At 59.1% G+C, this 18,255-nt stretch overlaps 1 protein-coding gene across 2 annotated transcripts; it reads left to right on the top strand.

Annotated features, from left to right (window-relative positions):
* Positions 1–94: 94 nt before the first annotated feature.
* Positions 95–17,470, top strand: LOC101590238 (solute carrier family 35 member E2). Of its 2 annotated transcripts, none has more exons than XM_023699366.1 (9): positions 95–170; positions 7,797–8,239; positions 8,314–8,449; positions 8,783–8,910; positions 12,361–12,481; positions 12,635–12,688; positions 12,976–13,048; positions 15,049–15,194; positions 16,545–17,470. In XM_023699366.1, exons 2-9 carry the CDS (start codon positions 7,915–7,917, stop codon positions 16,780–16,782), a joined length of 1,221 nt encoding a protein of 406 aa, XP_023555134.1. In that variant the 5' UTR covers positions 95–170; positions 7,797–7,914; the 3' UTR covers positions 16,783–17,470. The 2 variants fall into 2 exon arrangements, with proteins under 2 accessions (XP_023555134.1, XP_004639745.1); XM_004639688.2 differs by lacking the exon at positions 95–170 and adding an exon at positions 271–442 and having other exon boundaries at positions 16,545–17,458.
* The last annotated feature ends 785 nt before the right edge of the window (positions 17,471–18,255 follow it).

Below are 18,255 nucleotides of genomic sequence, written 5' to 3'. Positions count from 1 at the left end.
CCCCCCACTACGTCCCGCCACGCCCCGTCACCCACGCCACGCCCCCGACGCCCCACGCCACGCCCCCACGCCTATCCGGGCCCTCCGCCCCAACGGACCGGTGTCGGCGGAAGACCCCGTCTGCGTCAGGACCGCGCCCGCCCGCCGGTGGGATCCTCGGCTGGACGAAGGTAGGCGGGACGAAGGAGGTGGGCGGGACGAAGCGGGGTGAGGGCCCGGAGCGAGGCGGCCGCGGCGGGCGGGCGGGCCGTGGCGCGGCCGGACCTCCTCGCAGGAAGCAGGCCTTCTCGCCGGCCTTCTCATCCCTGGGCTTTCTCCCCGCGCCGCCTCCCCGGCTCCTCGGAGGGTTTCGTCCTTCCGGACGCGGTGGCTGAACGTGGGCGGCTCGCGCTCCGGGCTGGATTTCCGATTCTCCTCAGCTCGCCGGCTGCTGGGATCGCTGGTGAGCTCCCGTCTGTCTGGCCGTGCTTTGCCGTGACGGTTGTCCCCGAGGCCTTGTAGCAGATGGGCGGTTTCCCGTGCCGCCCACCCCCTTCTTTCTTTTTTTTTGTCTTTGAGCCGGGGTCTGTGCAGTTTAGGCTGGCCTTGACCGCATCGTAACCTACGCTGGCCTCCAGCGCGCAGAGATCCCGCTGCCTCAGCTTCCCGAGCCGGGATTACAGGCATGTGCCTCCATGTCAGGCATGGCTCCCAGCCTTGCACACGCCATGCACTGCTGCAAGAAAGAAAAGCCAAGCCAGACCTTGCTGTGGAGAGGGCGCACCCAGCCACCCCTCGTGGTCACTTGGCCCAGCACACACCCAGCTACCTCCCATCGGTTCTTCTTTTTTGAGACAGGCTCTCCCTAAATGGCTCAGGCTGGTGTCAGATTTGCGATCCTCCAGCCCCTGCCCCCAGCACCTGAGGTTGCAGCACAGTTAGTGCCTGGCTCAAGCTTTTCCTAACTAACCAAGGTCACTGTGCTTTATAAAGATAAACTCTGTAAACAGTTTGAAAACATCAGGAGACTGAGGCAGGAGGATCACTGAGTTCTGGTCTAGGCCAGCCTAGCCTGCGTAATTGAGTTCAAGGTCAGCCTGTCTCAAACAGAAAACAAACCCGAACGTTTTGCAGAATGAAACGTTAAACAGCATGAAAAGATTTTTTCTTTTTAAAGGTTTATTTGGTACAGGATGTCACTATGCAGCTCAGACTCAGTGATCCTCCTGTGTCAGCCCCCACAGCGCTGCGATTACAGGTGTGTGCCACCATGCCTGGTTTCAGTGGCCAGCATGGTGCAGGGGGGGATTGAACCCTGGTCTTTGCACTTGCCATGCAGGCAATTAGACCCCAGAGCTATCTCCCCGGCCTGCAAAGAATGTTAAAAGGGAAATATCTGGGCCAGCAAGATAGCTCAGTGGACTAAGCACCTGCTTAGGCAAGCACAGGGACCAGGGTTCGATCCCTGGCACCACATAACGTGTGGGCCCTGCGCCACGTGGCCACTGGAATCTGGCATGGTGGCACGCACCTGTAATCCCAGCTCTGGGGAGGCGGAAAACAACAGGATCACTATGAGTCCAAGCTGTGTAGTGAGACCCTGTATGAAATGAAATATATATATGAAAAATAGAGCCAAGTGTGGTAGGATGGTCAAACCACAGGATCACAAATTTGAGCCCATCTGGGAAATTTACTAACCTACTAAGACCTTGTTAAAAAAAAAAAAAAAAAAAAGCTGGATGTGGTGGCACATACCTAATTCAGCAATTGGGAGGCAGAGGCAGGAGAATCACTGAGTTTGGGGCTAGTTTGACTGCTCAGTGTTTTTTTGCAATACCGTGGATTGAACTTGGGACCTTGTGCTTGCCAGGCCGGCACTTATGCCACTGAACTATCTCCCGGCCCCATAGGGCCAGTTTGAACTGCACAATGAGTTCAAGCCCAGCCTGGACTACAAAGCAAGAGCCGATCTCAAAAACAAAAAAAGCCTGTGGTTAGCCCAGTGCACAGTCTCGAGGTTCTGTCCCTGGACACGTGCTGGGGTTGAGATGGTCACACCAACAATTTGAATCAATGCAGACTTCTTGCCCCGGAGTCTGGGAACATCTTCAGCTCTTCCGTGCCCAATGAGAGTCCTACCCTGGGTCTCGGGAGCCCAGCCGTCAGGGAAACTATACAGGGGGTAGTCCGGGAGATTTCTTTCTTTTTTAAATTTTTTTTGAGACAGTCTCCCCATGTATGCAGGCCGGTCCTAAACTCACTGCATACCCTAGGCTGGAGTTGAACTAGGCTGTCCTTCTGCGTCAGCCTCCCGAGTGCTGGGATTACAGACCTGTGGCACCAGGACCAGCCTACATTGGATGGTGTGACCTTTGTCTGAGGTCCCTGGCCTAAGCATTCCTGGCCAAGGCAGGTCAGTTGCAGGTGGTACTGGTGTCCCTGCACTCCCACCTGTCCCAGCGCAGAGCGGGGTCTGCCCCCAAAGCCCAGGCTGCTGTCCCCAGAAAGGGTCAGGAGCAGCGACGTGCATAGCTGGGGCATGGTTTTCCTCTGCGCTGGCCACTTGGTTGCCGCCCACAAGAGCCGCCTGGTCCGGTCAGCAGCTGGTTCCCCACCCCAGCCCCAGAGCTATGACCTGGCTGCAGCTGCTCCTGGAGAGCCACGAAGTTGGCCACTGCCCCCGCTTCTAGGGACTGAATCCAGGACTTTGCAAATGCTAGGTATTCCTGTCACGAGCCGCATCCCTCTTATTTTTCATTTTGAGATAGGGTCTTAAGTTACCCAAGGTGGCCTTGAGCCTTTCTCCTGTGTCTGTCTCCCTCATGATGGGCACTACTGGCAGGTGGGCCCCGGTGCCTGGCTTCAGCAGGTTACCACTGGTTTGCTATTGGACAAATCTCTGTCCCCCTGTGTCTTCAGGACAAGAACTGCTTCCCCCAGAAGGAGAAGTGTCTCCTGGGCTGAGGAGACAGAGCCAGCCTTGGGTCCCTGGGCAGGACCAGTGAGCTGGGCCTTGGTGCAGGCTGGGCAGTCTTGGCTCCCCTTCCCCCGGGGGCTGGACCATCCCCTTTCTCTCTTCGGCCTGCCTGTCAGCAGCTTGGGGCTGGCTGGGCGCCATTCATTTCGCCACCGTGCACTGTTCCCCATTTGCCTTAGTCTGGGCCGGGGTGGGAAGGCGCGCGAAGTCTCTCTGGAGTCCAGCCATAGAACACCTCTCCTGGGTGTGGACTGCACCCAGGCCTCACTTGTAAGCAGAGTAAAGGGCATCGCAGGGTGTGGTGCTGCACACTTTCAGCCCCAGCTGTGTAGGAGCCTGTGACAGGAGGAGCACAAATTCAAAGCCGCGCAATTTAACGATACCCTGCCTCAAAATAATTTTTTTGTTTGTTTGTTTTTTCAGAACTGGGGATTGAACTCAGGCCCTTGCGCTTGCCAGGCAAGCATTTATTTTACTGAGCGTCTCCCGCCCCTCAAAATAAATTTTTCAAAAGGGCTGGTGATATAGAGGAGTGGTAAAGTGCCTCTGGGTGTGGTACCCAGAACGCCCAGAAAAACCCAAGTTGGCACTGCCCAGTTCCCAGGTGCTGCAGGGTGAATGTTACTGATTGTAACTTGCCAGTGTATTATTGTAATGATTATTATTTTCTGTTCCTGAGGTCAGGTTTTGCTGTGTGGTCTGGGCTGGCCTGGAATCAAGGCCCCAGATGCACCACCAGGTGGATCTTTGCTCGCTGGCAGGGACGGACTATTGCCCTGCTGTGTTGCTCTGGTCTCAAAGTCCCGCTTGCCCAAGTACTGTGCTCTGGGGCTTGCGGGTCACCCATCTCCGCACCCCTGTGATACGCCCAGTCCAAAGGGATGGGGTCCGAGGACGGTGGGTATTTCTCGCTCCTGCCCTTTGCCCATTCCCAGCCGTGCGCCAGGGTGTGCCAGGGTGTACCAATGTGTGCGTGCGCTGAACAGGGCCTTCACATGGAGCTGCAGCCCCTACATTTTCTGCTTTTTATTTTGAGACAGGGTCTCAGCAGATGGCCCAGGCTGGGCTTCAGCCTGTGGCCCTCCTGCCTCAGCCTCCCGAGTAGCTGGGATCCCAGGCTGGGGCCACCCCGGGTGTCCTGTGATTCTCCCCCTGGCGCCTTGGCTTTGCTTGGCAGCGCTGGTACTGCCATGCCTGGCGCCTCTCTGACCTGCGATCCCTGCCTCTGACCCCAGGCTCAGGAGTGGGAGTCTTCCCCGCTCATCCCAGCGCCACCCTGCATCAAGCTCCCCAGACCCTCTCCACCCCTTTTGCTTCTCCCAGGCAGGGCCCTCGAGCCCCCCAGGGTCCCTCTTGGAGTGCTCAGCCCTGTGCTGGTCTTCCTGGGCTGACTGGGGGGCAGGGGCAACTTAGTGGTTTAGCAAGACCCTGTCTCAAAATATTTTTACAAAGGACTGGGGAAAGGAGTATAATTAAACCTAAGAAATGAACTGCTGGACGTGTAGCTCAACCCCCACTACTCGGGAAAAAAGCTCCAAGGACCAGACAGAAACCTAGGATTTTATAAGGAAAGGGAGCTGTGCAAGGTGCTGGGCTCCAGTTGGTGGTCCTCACAGGATGGGTCCCCCACCCTTTGATAAGGCCTCCTGTGTGCGCGTGCCGCAGTGTGCATGTGCGCGTGTGTTGTGCATGCGTGTGTGTAGAGGCCTGCCCCACCTTGCCTGAATCCTCAGGGCTGGTCTGTAAGCCGGCTTCCAGCTGCACCTCTTCCCCGGCTGCCTGCACGCCCTCAGCCTGCTCTCCCCAGCCGCCCCAGGAGTGGGGCCTGCAGAGCCAGCCAGCCGGGCAGGTGCAGGCAGCCAGGGCCCAGCGGCAGGCAGGCCACAGGGCAGGATCTTTCCTGGGGACATTGACAGCAGCCTGGGGCTTCTACGCAAGCATGGTGGCCTTTGCTTGCGGGAAGTGCCACCAGCCATTCTGACAGAATCTCAGGACACTTGGCCTTTCCCTGTCCCCAGCATGGTGCCCTTCAAACCCTGGGAGTTTCCTGAGTAACAAGAAGAGCTGCCGAGGCAAGAACACCCAGGACAGTGGTGACTGTCCAGTGCTGAGGGCGTGGGGCCTGGCTGTCCCTCTACGTGCACCTGGGGAGGCGCCGCAGGGCCTAAATGAGGCCCACCAGTCACATCCTGCGCTGTTGATGGTGTGCGAAGTGGGGTGGCGGTTGCCGTGGGACTGAACTGACCTCCCATAGAGCCCTCTGAGGAGATACCTCACGTCCAGACGTGCAGAAGCACCTGGGACGCGGCACAGGCACAGGCTGGGCCTCCTGCCCAGGGGCCTCATGACTTCCTGGTGAAAGGGCACACCTTGGTGACCTGAGGATCTCTGAGTCCCAGGCAGCATCAGGACCCCAGCCATGTCCAGCAGCTCTCCAGTAGCACTGCGCATTGTCCTTCGGTCCTGTCGCTTCCATGCTGGGCTGGTCCCACAGGCAGAGGTCGCAGGCCTGTTCCCAGAGCGTGGCCATTGTCTCTCCTGGTGGTCATCTTCAGTTATGCTGTGTTTTGCTGTTGCTGGCGACCTTTCTCTCAGCTGCAGCAGTCTTCCGAGCTGGCCCGTGCAGTGTGGTGTTCCTTTTCAGTTCTGCCACCTGTGGTAACTCTGGGAAGTTACATGGGATAGCTCTGTCTAGACTGTGTCCCACCACGGGTGACTCCGGCCTGCGCAGTCCCTGAGTTGGTGCAGCAGTAGGAGGCTGGCAGGGTGGCTCCAGGGCAGGGCAGTGGCCTCGCTCTGTCTGGGGTTGAACTCGCTGGCAGACAGGTCTGTGTAGTGTCTCAGGGACTTGGGAGCTGGGGGTGCTGCTGCAGTATTCATGTACCGGGGGAGGTGGGGACAGGAAAAGCTGCGTGGGAACCAGGGACAGTGAGCAGGCCTAGCTGGAGTGAGCAAGGTGAATGGAGTTGTATCGGGACAGGGTGTAGATGTCCCATGGGCAGAATTACAGGCCCGCGCACCCACCAGGAACCCAGACCAGGTAGGCGGAAGCTCCTGGCCGAGCCCACATGGTCAGCAGAGGATGCTTGTGTGGCCAGCAGACTGTGGGAGTCACTTCCAGATTCCTTTGGTCTTTTATGTGTGGGGGGATAAATCCAAGGCCTTTGCCCTGAACTGTGTCCCCAGCCCTTTCTTTGTGGAGGGGGGCTTTGAAACAAGGTCTCGCTATGTTCCAGGCTGGCCTTGAATGCAGTGTGTGGTCCAGCCTGGTCTCTGACTCACTGCAGTCCTCCCGCCTGAGCCTCCTGAATGTTGGGGTTACAGGGGTGCACCACCGTGCCTGGTCCCGTGCTAAAGTGGCCCAGCTGGGCTGGAGCTTTCGGTCTTCCTCCTGCCCGCGCCTCCCAGAGTGCTGAGATCCAGGTGTGCCCCTCACGCTTCCCTCCCGTGTCACTTACCCCGCGTCTGTGCTGTGTGAGAGCTAGATCTTGGGGCTTCTATCCAGCCTCTAGCTATAAAATGTCACCATCACACAGCTGTGAGGCAGATACCCACAGGGGCGAAGGCCATGGCCTTGAGGGGAGGAGGGCGCCACACCGCTGCTGGTCGCCCGCTTTGCCCCCACACGGGAGTACCCTGCAGAGGACACGTCTTGAACTCAGGCCTTCTTTCTTTTTTTGCGGTACGGGGGATTGAACTCATGAACTCGGGACCTTGTGCTTACCAGGCAAGCGCTCATTCCACGGAGCTATCTCCCCAGCCCCAGGCTTTCTTTTGTGATGTCAAGTAGAAGCATTATCCAAATCCTCTCTGAGTGATTTCAGGCGTTAGTATTGGGGCTGGTTGGGAAGGTGGAGCCCTGCAGGGCTTGGAGTCCCCATGGGGCAGGGGGCTTTGTGTGGATGCCCTACAGTGAAGGGGTGGGGACAGGTGTCTGGGTCCCCACAGGCAGCTGTGCCTGGCAGTGGCCTTTCCTGCAGCTCCAGGGCCTGCAGGTGGTCCCTGAGTGGAGCAGGGGCCCCGGCGGGACCACAGTGGGGCAGCTCGGCCCTGGGGAGGTCTGTGCTGCCCTGTGGGTACACTCGGTGGAACTGGCTGTGCCCTGGACAGACAGACGGGGACCAGGAGAGGGTGACTGCAGCCTGCAGCGTCGCTGGGCAGGGCCATTAGGTCTCAGTTGCAGGAAAGACCTGAGCTCGGCATTCATTCTCTGCAGAGGCGCCGACGTCTGGGAGAGGTGCCCACCAGGAGGGAGCTGAGCAGCCCTCGGGTTAAGTGTGTCCTGTGAGCCAGATGTGATGGCACGCACCTGCCGCCCGCCCTCGGAGGCTAAGGCGGGAGGATCAGAAGTTGAGGCCCAGCTTGTGCAGTTAACCACCTTCGTGAGACCCTGTCTTAAAAGAAAAAATAAACGGGCTGGGAAGGTAGCTCAGTGTAGAGGCCTTGACCCTCAGTGCCCCCAGGAAAAGGCACACAATGACACACGCGACACACACAACACGAAGTGAACTGGCTGGCGGAGCCCAGCCTGAGTGGAACGAGCCCCCACGGTGCCACACACCTGTGATCTGAGGCAGGCACGTCCCCAGGAGCGTCTCCTGAAAGAACAAAACAATCAGACCGATTCGGATGGGTGAGCCCGAACCGCCTGCTGCCGCACTGGGCAGAGCCCCGCTGGAGGCGTGCTGGGAGGGGAGAGCCCCGAAGACCGAGTCGGCGGGGATCACGGCAGGGCTGAGACGGTGCTCACTGCCTGTGTCTCACGGTGCATTTGCTCGGTGATGAAACCTCTGAGAGCGTTGACACTTGATGTGAGGCGCCTGTTTCCTCTTCGCAGAGTTCCGGCCTCCCTGGGGCCATGTCTTCGGGGCAAGTCCTCGTCCCTCCCCGGGGCAGGTGCTGTGACCCATGCTGTCCCTGCTGAGCTGCACTCCGCCCGTGGTGGTGGCCTCGGCATGGCGGTGCCCCCGGCTCCGGAGGGGAGCATGCCTGTCCCCAGCTCTGGCTCCGAGGTGGAGCCTGAAGGGAAGCCTCCGCTGGCCTGGACCCCCCTGCTTGGCCACCGCGGTGAGAAGATCCTGTTTGGCAAGAGCGAGAGTGGCCCTGAGGGGAGCCTGCTCGCCATCACCATCACCGAGACCACCGTCATTGAGTCGGACCTGGGCCTGTGGAGCGCGAGGGCGCTGGCCTACCTCACGCTGTGGTTCTTCTTCAGCTTCTGCACGCTGTTCCTCAACAAGTACATCCTGTCGCTGCTGGAGGGCGAGCCCAGCATGCTAGGTGAGGAGCAGGAGGGCAGCGGGCGAGGAGGCTGGGGGGACAGAGAGGCAGGCACGGCAGCATGTGTCTCGCAGGCGCCGTGCAGATGCTGTCCACCACGCTCATCGGCTGTGCCAAGGTCTTCGTCCCGTGCTGCCTGCACCAGCACAAGCCCCGGCTGTCCTACCCGCCCAACTTCCTCATGACCATGCTCTTCGTAGGCCTCATGAGGTAGGCCCTGGCAGTGGGTCTGCAACACGCAGGGTCACCGGGCTCGGGCGCTGCCGTGGCCACAGCGGCGAGCGCCAGGCCTCAGCTTTGGTTTTGGAGCTCCCCATGCCACGGCTGCTGAGGAGATTCTCGGGGAGCAGCCTGACCCACCCATGTGGGGTGTGGCGGGCGCCAGCGGAGGGCGGCAGTCACTCTTGCCGGGCCGCATTCGGGCCTGACCTAGAAGCTGCGGCCTGGCTCTGCGCCGGCCGGGGTCCCGAGGGTGGGGTCCCTGTCCACTTGGAGCGCCTGCGTCTGGCCCACGTGCCCCGCTGTCCCCCGGGTTCTTGGCAGGTTGGCGACGGTGGTCCTGGGCCTGGTCAGCCTGAAGAACGTGGCTGTGTCCTTCGCGGAGACGGTGAAGAGCTCGGCCCCCGTCTTCACCGTGGTCATGTCGCGCATGATCCTGGGCGAGTACACTGGTGAGCTGCAGCCACGCGCCCCGCTGCGTCCCGGTCCTGCTGCGGCCGGCCCTGCCCCGCCATGTCCCTGTGCCCTGCGGACCCGCTGTGCCCGGCACGATCCCGTCTCTCTGCCCACTGTCGGCTGCGGCTCGAGGGCTCCTGAGGATCTCTGGGACAGATGTGGCTTTGTGGCCCTGTGTGCCCAGCTGCCTCTGTGTGGCCTGGTGGGTCAGAGCAGGGTTGTCTTGTGGCACAGAAGGGGAGGCGTGTAGAGCGGGGATGGCAGGCCAAGTCAGTGCTGGTCCTGTCCTGACCCAGGCCCAGGCAGCCTCCCGGCGCCGTGGGCAGGGCTGCTGAGCTCCTGGGTCTTCCCAGTCTACTGCCTTGCCCAGCCACACACTGTCCTCACAGCCCCTCTGAGCCTGCTGTCCCTGCCTGAGACGCCAGCACCTGGAGAGTGCAGCCGGCTTTGCTGCAAGCCTTTACTTAACTCAGAGGTGCTGGCTGGAGCCCAGGCCCACCCTGAGGTTCCCCCCCCCGCCCCGCTCTTTTCCAGGGCTGCCTGCGCCTCGAAGGCCAGCAGGCCAGGTCTTCAAAGGAAGGCTGGGCCCCCTAGGGCGCAGGCTGGGCGGCTGCTGCCAGAACACCTGCACCCACACAGCTTTAGGGGATCGTAGGACAAAGGGTGGCAGGAGAAAGTCCTAAAATCCTCGGCTGGGTGCTTGGACTCTCCTGTGCAGGTCCTGTCCCTCCCGAGCGCAGTCCCTGTGGGCCAGGCTGAGTTTGCCTGCCGGTCACCTGGGCCTGCCAGCCCCAGGTGGCTCCTGAGAACTCGGGTTTCCACTCCAGGTAGCAGCAGTGCATGGTGAGGAAGGGAGCTACTTCCAGAAAGGGGTGCCATGCGCCCGTCCAAGCACTGGGACTCAGTTTCCCTTGCTGACCCACGGCAGGCAGTGGGGCATGCCTGCAACCCAGCACCCAGGGAGGGTGGCAGAGTCCGGCCCATTTGGGGCAGCTTAGTGACTAGCGAGAGCCTACCTCAAAAATCTAAGCAAGAAATGGGTTGGGGGTGGAACCCAGTGTGAAGGCCCTGGCTTCAATTCTAGTCTCTCTCTCTCTCTCTCTCTCTCTCTCTCTCTCTCTCTCACACACACACACACACACACACACACACACACACGTTCATATCCTCATTTTCTTTCAATTGCAGAGTATATGCTGCATCCAACTCAAAGAACAGGGCCAAATAGCTCAGCGGATTAAAGCCCTGCTTAGGCAGTGGCAGGGGCCGGGAGTTCAATCCCTGGCCTGCTGTGCCGCCCTGCCCCCGGGGCCCACTGATGATTGAGACTGGGCATAGGGGCGTGTGCCTGTAATCTCAGCATATGGGAGGCTATAAACAGAAGGATCACTATGAGTCTGATGTACATAGTGAGACCCCGTAGACCCTGTACTAAATTCTTTTTAAAAAGTCAGGGGGGCCGGGAAGATAACTCTGTTGAATAAGCACTTGCCTGGCAAGCACAAGGGCCTGAGTTCAATCCCTGGTTCCACAAAAATTAAAAATTAAAAATAAATAAATGAATAAAATTTTATTTTTAAATTTCTATTTATTTATGTGTGTGTGTGTGGCCAGCTCAGCCCACCAGGGGGCGGGGCTGGCTGGTATGTGGTGCTGGGGGATTGAACCGCGGTCCCGGTGCTTTGCTAAGCTTGTTCTGTGTAGGTGTTTTAGACCACTGAGCCATCTCACCAGCCCCAATAAAAACAATTTTAAAAAATAAATAAATGGGCCGGGGAGAAAGCTCAGTAGAATAAAGGCTTTCCTGAGTTCAATCCCCGGTTCTACCAAAAAGAAAGAAAAAAAGAAAGAACAGCTCAGTGCCTGACCCTAAATAAGTGTGTGCGTGGGAACTGTGTGCTCGTGCTGTTGATTGGGGTTTAACCCCATAATTTTATTGAGAAACACATAGCAGTGAGACAGTTTCAAACCAAACTGGGAGGACAGTTTCAATAATTCACACATTGCATGCGTTCTTCCTAGTGGTTAATTGCTGTACAAGATGCGGACATGATATCCTGTTTACAAACACCATTAGAACAAATCCCTCTATTCATTAAGAGAATGTAACTATATGTCTATCCTAACCACTTTCAATACACAGATACAAAATGGACATTCATCTGTATCCCCTTTTTTGTTTAGTTCCGTTATTTGAATATTATAGGTGTGTAAACTCAGCAAAATATTCTAAGAGTCCAGTAGTCCATAATAGTACTGGGTCTTCTGCTTGCTTGACTGGAGATGTCAGAAATCGTTGACCTGAGTTCAGGTCAACATACAGCTCGGCTTTGCTTCTTATACTTCATTCTTATACTTTTCTGCTGGATGGTTAAGACCAAGGTAAAGCAGGACCTGTGTAAGAAGAGTTGTAGCTTTTGGGTCTGATGAGGTCAGTGAAATCCGCTCAGGATTTGTCCTGAGATCCTGTACCTCAGATTGGAGAACCTTTGTCAGTGCAGCCATGCGGATGAGTCGCGGCCGTTGCTTGGCCAGTGTGCTCTCTGTGAAAGCCCGAGAGAGGGTTTTCTCTCCATGGGACTCTCCTTAGGCCCACTCTACGTCATTGCTCACTTGTTGATTGGATTTCAAAGCCAGTCATGTAGGCTTCTTATTATTCAGAAAGGAAGGGTGTCATCCCGGGCTGGGGCTCCCGGCAGCCCGTTCTGCGTTGCTGTCACGCTGTCCTTGGCCCCCTCTCCTGGAGACAGCTTCTCCTGCTCTGGGGCTGCTGGAGGCCTCGAGGCAGGGGGACCCTCTGCTGATGGGGAATCATTTTCCTTTATTTCTCAGCAACATGAAGGCCAGCAGGTTTTTATTTTATTCATCTACTTATTTATTTTTCGTACCCAGGATCGAACTCAGGATCTTGCGCCGGCTAGGCACGTGTTTACGCTGCCGAGCTGCTCCCAGGCCCTTTTTATTTATTTCTTTGTTTATTTTTGCCTTTTTGAGACAGGGTCTCACTATTCAACTCAGGCTGGCCATGAGCTCACTTTGTAGCCCAGCCTGGTCTTTTTTTTCTTTTTGGCAGTACTGGGGATTGAAATGGGGACCTTGCACTTGCCAGCCAAGCGCTTATTCTACTGAGCTATCTCCCTGACCCGACTAAAAGCTGAGAAGGACTTTGGGGGGCGTCAGGGGCTGCCTCAGGCTGCCTTAAGGGCGGGTCCGGTAAGGCAGCTGGAGCTGGGGTCGAACCGCGCTGTCCTGCACCTGACCGTTCGCATGAGCACTTAAACAACTGAGCTAACCGGCAGGCCCCCACCAGGCTGGTCTTGAACTCACAACGACCCTCCTGCCTCAGCCTCCCCAGCGCTGGGATTACAGGTGTGCGCCAGCACAGCCGGGGTGGAGGCACACTGGAGGACCTAAGCCCCATGTCACGTGTGTCCTGCCCTTGCCAGGGCTGCTGGTCAACCTGTCTCTCCTCCCAGTTATGGGAGGGCTGGCGCTGTGCACCGCCACTGAGATCAGCTTCAACCTCCTGGGCTTCTCGGCTGCGCTGTCCACCAACATCATGGACTGGTGAGTGGGGAGGGGTAGGAGGTGGTGCCTGCGTCCCTCGAGGGCATTCACAGACACGGGAACAGCCTCGCTCGGGAGGCCCGTGAAGTGGATGGCGCCGTGTCCCGGGGGCCGCTGGCCCACGCTGGCTCCATGCAAGCGCTTCCTTTCCAGTTTACAGAATGTGTTTTCCAAGAAGCTGCTCAGCGGGGACAAGTACCGGTTCTCGTGAGTGTGGCAACCCCGCCATCCCCAGTCCCCAGGGACTCTCCGACGCCCCCAAGCCTGCTGCATCTCCCTTGCGGGCCCAGGCCCTCTGTGCACTATCCAAACGCAGGGAAAACTGCACACCCCTGAGCCGTCTCAGGAGCCCGAGACACCAGGCTCTGTGCCTGACCTTTCATTCTGGACAGCCACCCCGTCCTTGTCACCAGAAAGCCACGTGTGTCCCGGTGTGGGAGGCCCCGTGCCCTCCCCTCAGGTCCCAGTGTGAGGCCCGGTCCCTGTCCCCACAGGGCCCCGGAGCTTCAGTTCTACACCAGCGCAGCGGCCGTCACAATGCTCATCCCTGCCTGGATCTTCTTCATGGTGCGTCTGGGCCGCTGTACGCTCCACCTTGTCCACCTGGCCTGCCCTGCGCGGGGCGGCCTCTAAGGGATGCGGTGCCAGGCCACCACTGGGGGGCGCTCCAGGAGGCGGCTGTGCCCTGGTGCCTAACAGACCAGAACCCCTTGCTCAGATTCCCTGCCTCCCTCCCCTCTTCCTCCTTCCCTCCCCCCTCCCTCCTTCGCTCTCTCACTTCCTTCCTTCCTCTTTATGGTCTCACACAGGGTCTTGCTATGTAGTTCAGGCTGACCTTGAACTCCCTATGTAGCCCAGGCTGGCTGTGACTACTGGGCAACCCTCCTGCCTCAGCCTCCTGAATCCTGGGATTACGGGTGTGGACCAACGCACCCAGATTGTTGAGATTTTTTCTAGGTGGGTTTTTAGGTTTGTGTGGTTTGTTTTCACTGGGAAAATGCTGTGCAGGTGCTGCAGGAGGGAGTACTAAGTGGGCACATACCTGCTGTGGTCCCTCTGCGCGTGGTCCGAGTGCTGTGACCCTGCAGGTGTGGACGTGTGCACGGTGTCCTGGGCTTCACAGGAGGACAGTGCCACTCGGGCGCACACCCGGCCACCAGCCTGTTTCCCTGGATTGTTCTCCTGCAGTTGGACCCGTTGAGGGAAAGCCACTGCGCGTGAGCTGGGGTGGCCGCGGGCCGCGTGCTGCGGAGCACATGGGGTGCAGCGCACCTGCCCTCCTTTTCACAGCTCTGGGGGTTGGACAATGCAGCCTTCCTGCCCAGCTGCGTCCCCAGCTCCTTTGGATTCTGTGTTTTGAGGAAGGGCCCCACTGAGCCACTGAGGTTCTCAGGCAGGACTCCAACTTGGGATCCTCCTGCCTCAGCCTTGGAGTACTGGGATCTCAGGGAGACAGCTTTTGCTTCCACGTAGCCCAGCCCGGTGGCGCATGCCTGTATTACCAGCCCTAGGGAGGCTGAGACAGGAGGATTGCTGCGAGTTTAAGGCCAGCCTGGACTACGAATGAGTTCAAAAACTGATAAAAATAAAAAGACCAGGGATATAGCTCAGTAGAATAAGGTCCTCAGTTCAATCCTCGATTCCACAAAAAAATAAATAAATAAAATAAAGAGAAAACTTGCCCTTTTTATTATTATTATTTTTCGATACTGGGGGTAGAATCGAGGGATCCTGTAGAACTGAGCGCCAACCCTGCCTCTCCATTTTTTATTTTCAGATAGGGTCTCAATAAGTTGGCCAGTTTGGCTCTGAACTAGTGATCCTCCTGCCCCAGCCTCCTAACTGGCCAGAATCGCAGGTGTGTGCCACCACGTCTGCTTCCTCTTGGTGGCGCCAAATACACACCGTGCGCTCACTGCCACCCTACCCCCGCAACATTTTCTTTGCCCCAGATGGAAACCCTGTCCCCACTGAGCTCCACGGCCACTTCTCTGGGCCCTTGGCAACCTGTGTCCTCCTTTCTGGGAACCTCAAGGGAGTCGGTTTGTGTCTTCATGTCAGGTGGTGCTTTGTTGAGACAGGGTCAGTGCAGCCCACACTGAGCTTGAACTTGCAGCCCTCTGCCTCGGCGTCCAAGCGTGGGGTCCGAGGCCGGTGCCCTCACCTCTGTGGCTCAGTGGCTGCCTGGTGGGGCGTGGTAGCCTCTGGGCTCTGTCCATGCTTTCCCACCACGCAGGTTTTTGGGCTTCAGGGCTCTGTGCAGCTGCACATGCAGCTGGAAAGTCCCGATGCAGCCAGGTGGGTGGTGCCTGTCTGCAATCCCAGCGCTCGGGAGGCTGAAGCAGGAGCGTTGCTGTGCGTTGGAGGCCGGCCTGGGCTACCCAGTGAACTCCAGGCCAGCCTGAACAACATAGCAAATTCCAAAGGAAGTCCTGAGGAGGGCGGTCCAGCTGCTCGCTAGGCGGCTGCAGGGTGCCTTCGCTGCAGCGGCACAGGTGACGCCTCTTCTTCTCGGTGGTGGCCCCGGGCAAGGCAAGCCCCAGAGTGGCCCTCTGCTCTGGCTGCAGGATGTACCCGTGATGAGCAGGAGCGAGGGGAGCTTCCGCTACAGTCAGGATGTGGTGCTGCTGCTGCTGGCGGACGGCGCCCTGTTCCACCTGCAGAGCGTCACTGCGTATGCCCTCATGGGCAAGATCTCCCCGGTGACATTCAGGTGCGCGGCCCGGGGCAGGCACAGGTGTGGGGTGGTCTGCAGGGAGCCCCGAGCGGCTGACGGGGTGGGGCGCGTGGGCTTCCGTGTGTAGCTGCAGCGCTCCCACGCACCTTGAGCTCCGGGCAGCAGCCTGGGCGAGAGCGGCGACGCACGTGCAGCCGGTTCCGGAAGGTCGCGCCCCGCCTCTGCGGGGCCACTTGCGTTCTTCTGCCTAGCACAGCACGGTCCGGTGCCCGCCATCCAGGTTCTGCTCTGCACACTCCCGGGGAGCCGGGCAGCCCTGGCCTCCGCTCCACTCCGTCTGGGCGGATGTAGTGGGTGTGGAGCTGAGGCAGCAGAGTTTCCAGCAGCAGACAGACAGGAATGCGCGCACGGCCATGGTGCTGTGAGGGTTGGTTCCTTTGTGTGTTTTAAGTTGTTTTTATGTATTTGGTACAGGGTCTCACTACGCAGCTCAGACGCGTAGGGATCAGCGAGCCTCCTGTCTTTAGCCTCCCCAGTGCTGCCGTTGCAGGCACGTGCCACCGCACCCGGACGCGGCGGCCGGCTCGGCGCAGGCACCTTGGAGCGCTGAGCTGTCTCCCGGCGGCCGGTCCGCGGTGCAGTGCTGCAGGGCGGTGTCGGCCATCTCGAATCCCGACCTTGTCTCTCACTTCCACGTGGCCCTGGGGCGCTTGCTGGCCCCTGACCCTGAGATGGGAAGTGTGGGTGACCAGTCGTGCTGCGGTGGGCCACACTCTGACCCTTGCCGCTTTTTTGGTGGGGTACCGGGAGTTGAACTCAGGACCTCACGCTCGGCAGGCGGGTGCTGCGCCACTGAACTGAATCCCTTGCCGTGTCTGGTACTTTTTTAGTTTTCTTGAGACAGGGTCTCAGTATGTAGTTGAGGGTGGCCTCCAGCTCAGCAGATAGCCCAGGTTGGCCTTGAGTTCATCGTGAGCTTCCTGACTCAGCCTCCCAGAGTAGGGGGATGACAGGCGTGGGCCACCCCACCTGGCTGGGATTGTTTCTTCTTAGGGACTTGCAGTTTTTGGAGAGGAGGCCAAGTGACATATTTAGGGGCCAGTGTTGCACCATGCGTACTTTACGTTGAGTCCAAAGGGAGGAGGGCCCTGGGCTGCCGGTTACAGGGTTTCTCTGCCTGCGTTTGCATGACAAAAAGCATCCCTGAGAGGGGAGAGCCGGAGAAGGGGTCCTCTCCGAGCCCGCCCCGCCCCCGCGGGCCCTCCTCCCTGCCCCACCTCTCTGCCGCCCTCCATCCTCACCCCTCCCCACCCCACCCTTCCACTTCCCTCTGCCCTTCTGCCCTGCACTGCCCCTCCCAGTCACCCTGCCCCCACCTGTCTGCAGTGTCGCCAGCACCGTGAAGCACGCCCTGTCCATCTGGCTCAGTATCATCGTTTTTGGCAACAAGATCACCAGCCTGTCTGCGGTGGGCACCGTCCTGGTGACGGTGGGCGTCCTGCTCTACACCAAGGCCCGGCAGCGCCAGCAGGAGGCCATGCAGAGCCTGGCCACGGTCACCAGCGGAGCCCCAGAGGACGGTGCGGAGCCGTTGGTCCCCCAAGACCCCAGGCCACACCACTGAGCTGGGCCGTGGCCGCCCTGAGCAGGAGCGACTGCCTCCCTGTCTGGAGCCCCCAGCAGGGGCGTGGTGTCCCTGGATGGTGCCTGCCGCGAGCTAGTGAGATCCCACACCAGCTAGCACAGGCGTCCAAGCCACAGCCTGGAGTCCAGCCCAGTGTCGCCCTGTGGTCCCACGGGGGCAGAGGGCTCCCGTGCCTATGGCCTGGCACAGCAGACTTGCTGGGAGCCAGGGCCGCTGCACTGAGGGTGGGACTCGGTTCCCTCCTGCCCTAGAACTGTGCCCGATCCCAGTGACACAGGAGGGCTCAGGTGTGACAGCTGTCCCTCGAAGGGAACCCCACTGTCCCTTCCCTGGCCTGCGCTGAGCCCCCACCTGCCTGCGGCCTGTCCCTCACCAGTGGCAAGCCCTACCCGCTGGGTGATGATAAATCTCTGCCATTCTGTTCCTGTGGGGACACCAGAGGGGGAGCCGGGCTCACCTCAGCCCATGCCCTGCAGGCAGCCCATCTGCTGAGCGTCTTGCAGGTGATAGACTAAAAGTGTTTTGTCTTTTATACCAGGAATGGAACTCAGGACTTCACCCTTGCCAGGCAGGCGCTGCATCAGTGAGCTAAACCCCGTCCGGTCCTGTTTATGAGACAGGGTCTCACTATACAGTGCAGGCTGCCCCCTGAACTCACTGCATAGTTCAGACTGCCCTTGAACTCCAAGTGATCCTCCTGCCTCAGCCTCCCGAGTGCTGGGATGCCAGGCGTGCACCACCACCCTTCACGCGACCCTGAAAGTGACACTACATTTTAATGAAGCGCGCACCTATACAGAAGGCCTCTGAGCCTTCGGTATGTCAGCTGGGCCACCATCTGCGTGAGTCCAGTCTGCCCTGCGCTGGGGGACCGTGCCGCTGGTGCACGGCCGCCCCTTGCTGCCCTTCGCGAGCCTCAGCCCTGGCGCGCTGGGCCATGTCTGTCCCCTGTCCCCATGCTAGCACTGCAGCAGCCATCCTTGCCTCACTGGTTTTCCTGTTGGCGTCTCACTTGGAAAATAAATAGTCCATCCTGGAGACAGAATCTCCCAGAAGCCAAGAGCAGTAAGTCCCTCATTAGATTCCTCCCTGTGGAAAAGCCTGCCACTTCAGTGGGCTGCAGCAGGCTGTGTAGCTGCGAGCCGCCTTCCGAGGCCCTCCTGGGGCCACGTGGGCGCTGTGTGACCGCACCAGCTGGACACCAGCACGGAGCGCTCCTCTCCTGCAACATCATCCAGGTTTCTTCTCCTCCTTCCCTGCTGCCTGAAACTAAAGAAAACGCAGTGGAGTGGTAGGGCGGTGGCCCTGTCCTGTGGCAAGAGTGTGGCCACTCTGCTGCTGGCAGAGGACAAAGGGCGTGGAGCCGTCCTGGCCCCAGCCTCACAGCCGGGCTGTGGCTGGGCTTCCGGGTATTCTTTGGGATTTCTGCCTCTCCGTGGAACAGGAAGCAGC

Source organism: Octodon degus, unplaced genomic scaffold, assembly GCF_000260255.1.
Source record: "Octodon degus isolate 3935 unplaced genomic scaffold, OctDeg1.0 scaffold00113, whole genome shotgun sequence".
Classification (NCBI taxonomy): Eukaryota; Metazoa; Chordata; class Mammalia; order Rodentia; family Octodontidae; genus Octodon; species Octodon degus.
This window is presented reverse-complemented; position numbering and strand designations above follow the sequence as displayed.